The 6,875-nt window shown below is 39.4% G+C and overlaps 1 protein-coding gene across 1 annotated transcript; it reads right to left on the minus strand.

Moving 5' to 3' along the window:
- Positions 1-871: 871 nt before the first annotated feature.
- Positions 872-5,964, minus strand: LOC106961620 (centrosomal protein of 290 kDa-like). Its single transcript, XM_015055457.1, has one exon. The coding sequence runs from the start codon at positions 5,297-5,299 to the stop codon at positions 1,334-1,336; it is 3,966 nt and encodes a 1,321-aa protein (XP_014910943.1). The 5' UTR covers positions 5,300-5,964; the 3' UTR covers positions 872-1,333.
- Positions 5,965-6,875: the final 911 nt, after the last annotated feature.

Genomic DNA, 6,875 nt, shown 5'->3' on the forward strand with positions numbered 1-6,875 from the left:
AAACTATTTTTGATTTAGAAGAGACACAGGAAATGGGAAGATTATTCATGTCATGAACTAGAGGATGGAAAAGTGCCAAGGTCTGATTAAATAAGTCAAACTTTGTCATAATCCTCTTCAGTCTCATGGCCACCAAACAAGTGGTGTGTTTTCATGTATTTGAGTTTGTACGTTTGGTGATAGTAGAAAACGTGAAAGTAGAACTTTCACATTTTCTAAGGATGCTTAGAAAATGTATCTGAGTATCTATACTTAGAAAATGTGAAAGTTCTACTTTTTATTATGTTTTATTTTTTTATTGGTGAAATGTCTACCTGAAGTAAAAAAAAAAAAATCATCATCAATTCATCATCATCACATTTTTAGCAATAAGGCAATTCAAAGCCTAGAAGAAAAATAAAACAACAAACAAGCTAAAAAAGAACATTATATTGCAGAAGCAAAAAAAAAAAAAAAAGGAACAGGGTGCAGAGTAGGCCAGAACCAGAAGACCTGAGTGGTCTGGATGGTCGATACAACAGCAGCGACAGGTGACAAAGGGTTTGTTAAGAAGGTGGATAACGGTGTCTTCCTCTCCAGGTCCACAGCAGAAAGCAAACTGCAGCAGACCCATATAGTATATGCGTTTGTCTGCTTACTCATAAGCCAACAGAAGTTTCTCCATGACCTTGATATGAAACATCTGGGCAGCGGTTCTATAGTCATTAATGACTGATGGGAGAGCTTTCTTGGGTACCAGAATCAAGCAGGATGTCTTCAATGGAACCTTATTCTGGGTAAAGCTAAGTTTGAAGAGGTGTTGCAGAATCCCACAGAAGTGCTCTGCACAGGCCTTCAGGACTCTGGGGCTGAAACCATCTGGACCCTGTGGTTCAGCTGCCTCTTCACCTGACGTCGAGATTCAGAAAAGTAGGACGGAGAGGCAAAGGTAGCAGTAGCATCTCCTGATTTTGTTGACAAACTTGTGGTAGATGGAGGCAGGACAGGAGTAGGAGGATGAGCTTGTTCCTGAACTAAATCTGTTGAAGAATGTGTTCAGCTCATTTGCTGAACATTCATCTGTCTGATCCTCCTTTTGCTCTCCAGGGTTAGGGTTTCCTGTACACTGTCTCTAATCTTGACTTTGAGATGCTTCTGCTGCTCCTCAGTCACTCTCTGTCTCGTTCCCTGAAGTTCTCTTTTTAAGATGTTTACAGTTCCCTTAGCTCACATAGGGTTTGTTATTAGGGAAGTGACTCACTGTCCTGGTGGGACTATAGACCTGTTGCCCTGACATCCCACATCATGAAGGTCTTGGAGAGACTCCTGTTGGCCCAGTCAGGTAAGGAAACCCTCACATCTGTGATTGTTTCCTGTACGCTTGAGGCTTGAGCTTATCCTGAAGTGCTCGTTTCTCTTTTTCCAGTTTCTCGAGGAGATTTCTGAGAGTAGATTGTCTTTTTAAAAGAGACTCATTCTCTTCTTCTTTCTGCTTAAGACTTGTCTCCAGGTTCTCCAACCTTTTCTGCCATGTCTTTCTCATCCTAAATTCGATCATTTCCTTGTTCACTTCTGTTTTAGTTTTCAATCTATATTCAAATTCACCTTCTAACACTCTGATCTTCGCTTGCAGTTCCTCAACGGTTGGACCACCGGTACTTTGCTGCAGCTGCTTTAGAGGGACAGTGCTCAGTCTCCTTAACTGTAATGTGAGCCGACGGCTTTCTCGACGATACATTCCCTTTTCATCCTCAATGACTTTCTGCCTCTTCTGAAAAAACTCGATTTCTTGAATCAGGTCCTTCATTTTGTTTCTCATGCTGTCTTCATTCCTTCTGAATTCTATGATCGTCTTTTCAGCTCCCTGAAGTTTATCTTTAAGATATTTTACCTGTACTTTAAACTCTTCAGCCTCCCTTTCAGCTAGCTGCTGCATGAAATGCAATTCCCGTTTTTGTGAAGCGCTTTCTCTGGATAGTTTTGAGGAAATATCTTCATATTCCTGTCTAAGCTCCAATAAGTCTTTATTAACAGTTTCAAGCTCTATTTCCTTTTGGGCAAGTTTGTTTTGTAGTTCCACTTTTTCATTTAGACACTCTGTGCGTAACGCCATCTGGACATCTAGTTTACTGTTAAAACTGTTGATTTCTTGCTTCATCTCCTCAATCTCATTTTTGTAACGCTGGCCAGTGTGCATTTCCAAATTAAGTTTGTGCTGAAGTTCTGCTAATTCATTTTGATACTTGTTTATCGACTCATTTCGTTCATTCAAGGATCGAGTAAATCTTTCGGTGTTTTTCTTTATCACTTCATCTTTTCTTTCTAGTTGAAGCTGAAGATTGTTCATGGTCTCTTTAGCTTTGCTTAGCGATGCTAGCTCTTTGGCCACGGCTTGGTCAGCTTGCAGCTGCTGTCTGCTAAGAGAGGAGAGCTCCAGACGCAGATCATTGATGACCCTATCACTGGAAAGAATTTTATGCTCTGCCTTCTTTAGAGCATCCTCTTTCTCCTTTAATTTCTCTTCCAAATGTTTGTGTGTGGCCAAAGTGCTGCTGAGATGTTCCTTGAATTTGCCCAAAGCGTACATTACCTGTTCAACCACAGGTAGCAGGGTTATGTCTTTTAAGAGTATTGCATCTCCCTCAAAAGCCGCAACACAGTTCAGAAGTTCTGTGTGAATCTTACGATATTTCTGTTGATTTTGTTTCAACTCCTCTTGCAGCTTACCCTCTGCAAGCTGGCACGCCTCTTGAAGAACCAGTTGGTTCTCTTCCAGTGAATGAATTGTTTGCTCTTTCTTTTTCACAAGACTCCTCAGGAGCGAGATTTCGTCTTTCTGCACATCCATAATCTTGTTATTATCCATCTCCCTCTTCTTCATTTCTTGCAGGCAAGCCTCTTGTCTCTCTGCGTTTGCGTCTTGAGCAGCCTTCTTGTCTTTCAGTTTGGCTACAGCCTTCTCGAGTTCTGCATTTTTAAATTTGAGCTCCTCTGCCTTTTCTTCTGCTCTCATTCGTCCGTCTTCTGCCTGTTTTCTCTCCTCTTGGGCTATGTTATTCTCTTGTTTAAGGCTTAGTATTTTCTCATTGAAACTGCAACACTTCCCCTGAAGTTCAAAAACCTTCATGCGCAGCTCAGACTCCGACCTTTCCAATTCCGGGATTCTACCACTGTTTGTCTCACTGACCCCTCTGTGGTTTCTGTTTGCCAATTCACTTCTTAGCTGTTGCTCCACTCTTTTATCATCCAAATGTATTCTTGTTAACTCCTTAACCTGAGACTCCAGTGCTGCATTTCGCTCTTTCAAAGTGCAGAGAGAGGTAGTCATGACTTTAGACCCATCCGCTGCTCTCTGGCTCTCATTGCTTTCCTCCATCTCGAAAGAAGAGGCTTGTTTTGGTGCAAATGGCATCCCCGAACTACCTGATCCGATGTTTCCCCTACTAACTGCCCTTTCTCTTTGAACTGGACTAAAATTGTCCCATATTTTCTGAAATCTGTCCAGCTTCCTCTTCACAATCTCCATTTCTTTGCTTAGGTTAGATATCTCATTTTGAAGAAACTGGCCGGGTCGGGGTTCTTCATCTGTGTTGCTGCTGGTATCTGTAAATGAATTCAGCACAGATTGCCATTGACCATCTTTCTCCAATCCTGATTCTGCAGGATTGTGTTTCTCCAAATGTTTAGTTTTATGCCTTGCCCCTAAGTCACGTGTAGGCTGTTCAGTCTTGTCGTCTTCCTCTTTGGGTTTCAGTCGTCTATGACCTTTTGGAATGTAGAACTCCTTTGCATGCCCTTCTTTCTGCATGTTCTTGACATCCAAATTTTCCTCCATGAGGTCTTTTACTCTCATCTCAAGATGGTTAAATGCTGTGGTCAATGGTTCCATGTCAGAAGCTTTCACTTTCATTTTATGTTTCCACCTCTCCAAGTCTTTAAAGGCTGAATTTAGACCGTAAGTACCAGCCGTATAATTTCTCAAAATATCTGAAACCTTCCAGACTTCTTTGTTTTTTTCCTTGATCATAACTTTGGCTTGATACAGTGCCTGTTCTGCGTTGTTTGCCCTCTGTTCTGCATCTTTTAGCTGAGACTCAAGGAAGCAAATGACTTTGCCTTTCTTTCCTTTTGTTTCCTGCTGTTCAAAGGCTTGCACATTTTTCTCAATTCGCTTAGTGTAGTGCTCCAGTTTCTCACAGAGGACGTCAATTGTTTTATCCCGGTCTTCGATGGCCTGGTGCAAGACACCAACAGAGCTGTCCGTCAAGTCAATTTTTGCCAATTGTAGATCGTGTTTCAGTTCAAAGATTATTCTCTGCTGCTCAAAAATCACGTGTTCCTTCTCATGGAGCATTTTCTTACATTCCTGCACTCTTTCACTGGCATCAGCTGCAATTTCATCAAACTTTTCAGTCATTGAGTAAATATCTTTTTTCAAGTTTCTGAATTTATCTTCTGCTGCATCCTTCTCTGTCCTTAGCCAGTCCAAAGTTTGATCTGTTTCTAGGATCTGGCCCTTTACGTAATTTAACTTCAGTATTATCCTTTCTCTTTCCATTTCTGATTCCTGAAGAAGGTTTATCAGCCGTACCTTGTCATTTTGTAGTTCTTTATTTTTACTTTCAGTTTCCTGAAGTTTATCTGAACATTCCTCAAGCTCCTTCTTGTTACTCTTGAGCAACCGTCCACTCTTAGCATTTAGGTCGTCACCATAGATTCTGAAGCTGTCTTTGAGATCCAAATTAGCCGCCCTAAGTCTTTTAATTTCTCTTTGCAGCTTCTTGACCTCTTCCTCTGTTTCAGAAATTGTTTGTTCATATTGTCTTACCTCCTGTTTCAGCATACTAATCTTCGTGTCTGCTTCCTGCAGCTCCCTGGCCAACTGCTTTCTTTTGCTTTTCTCTCGGTCAATTTTCCCTATTGACTTGATCAATTCTGCCTGTTCGCTTTCTAGCTGTTCTTTGAGCTCGTCAGTTTCTAAATCAGCGACATGTTGGCTCCTCTCTGCTGCAGAATACCTTTGAAGTCGTTGCTCCAGCATCTCCACTTTTGCAAGAAGTTTGACTTCAGTTTTAACTTGCTCTTCACCAATGTTCTCAAGGAGGCTTTGTGTTTCACAAACTTCATAATTCTTTATCCGTAGCAGAGCCTGGAATACTTTGAAAATATGTATGATTTTGTTTGGAGCTTTACCTTCAATGTCCCACTCTTTGGTGGAAATAAACATGTCCACAATCATGTCAACTTTGTCCTTTTTCAAGTTGCGAAGAGCGGCTGGGTCAAGGGACAAAACTCTGTCCCATTCAAAAATGGCTTCCATCCTGACAAGTCTTGTCGATGCTAAGATTTATTTGTACAATAAACTACAACTGAGCAGATTTGTTACTGAATCAGTCGGGGTATATGAACAGGTATAGAGAAACACAGCAAATTTACTCACCAGTTGTAAGGGCAATAAATCTCAAAGGACAGTCATAAAAAAAAGAAAGATAAAAATCTTCTGTTTCGTTGTTGGACTTGCTGTCTCAGTTGTTTGACCAGAACCTGTTTATGTCAAATCACGTTTCTAGAAGGTTTTCCCTTTACTATAAAGCTCACTTTTACTGTTGGTAAGATCCACCAGTAAAATACTCCAAAATAAATAAATATGGCTAATATTGTATGTCGACTTTTGAAAAATCGGTCTGAATTTCAATTTTTTTAATAAATTTTGTTTAAAAAAAATTCCATGAGATCGGTGATGATGTCATCAGTGTCCTTTGATGTTGCCTATTGACTAATATTCTCCGCCCCTAAATTCCATTCCATGTAACTTTTTCCGCTTTCTAGTGTTCAAAGCTGGAAGGGGTGAGAGTCACATGGAAAAAAAAATAAAATAAAAATAAAAAAACTGAAATTGTAACTGCAAAAATGTAGCCAACTTCAACAAGCCTATGTAAGAAACAAAGTAAAATGGGCCAAGTAAAATAAGATAAAAAAAAAAAAAATGATGGTATGACCATAATTACTTAAATTTGGGATTTTCATGAGGTGGGTCTAGGGTGCAATAACTAACAATGGATTAAAAAATTTTAAAAGTCAAACTCTAGACTGGATCTAGCTAGAATTGAAGTGTGTAAATATTTTTGTATTTCTTCATTTTTTGCAGTTTCACCTTTTAAATAAAACAGTCAGCGATTTTAGTTGAAAGAACCCAAACAGTTTACATTTATGATATTCCTCACTCTTTGAAAAAATGCAAACAGATGATAATGTTAACAAGAATTTCCCTCCTGCCTGGAAGTTTTCTGAGCAAGATAAATTTATGTTGCCACCTGTCCACCTCATCTGTAGGCAGGAGGCTGCTTACAATTAGCACTTTCTGTTTATTATGTACTGTTTGACATGCACCCTGTGCACATATGCTGCTCTCTGACATTAGTTAACCTTTATTTTAAGAATGAAGTCAGTGGGATCAGACCTATTTTGCTTACCAGCCTGATAAAGCCTCTAGAGCTGAATTAACTTTTCACAGTTCTTCCAATTTGACCTCAAATTTGGACTTGTGAAGTTTAAATTTGATCCTCTCTTTTTTTAAGTGTTTTTTTTATGGAAACTTATTAAAGCCTAGCTGTGAAATCTCTGCAGGTTCTCTGTGCTGCTGCCATGGATTCCTAGCTTTAGTTTTTACCCTCAGACAGGACTTATTGTGTTGTCTGAGTTTTGTTTTTTTCTTAATTTTGTAATATAAACTTTCTGCTTTTGCTCCTCACAAATGATTTGTTTTTATTTAATTTTTCTACAGTACTATAAAATGTATTCGCCCTTCACAGATTCAACATTTTTGTCACACTTAAATGTTTCAGATCACCAAACAAAATTTAATGAAACACAAAGACAATCCAAGTAAGTACAAT

This window comes from Poecilia latipinna, unplaced genomic scaffold (assembly GCF_001443285.1).
Source record: "Poecilia latipinna isolate Pla-1442-1.1 unplaced genomic scaffold, P_latipinna-1.0 Scaffold1317, whole genome shotgun sequence".
NCBI lineage: Eukaryota > Metazoa > Chordata > Actinopteri > Cyprinodontiformes > Poeciliidae > Poecilia > Poecilia latipinna.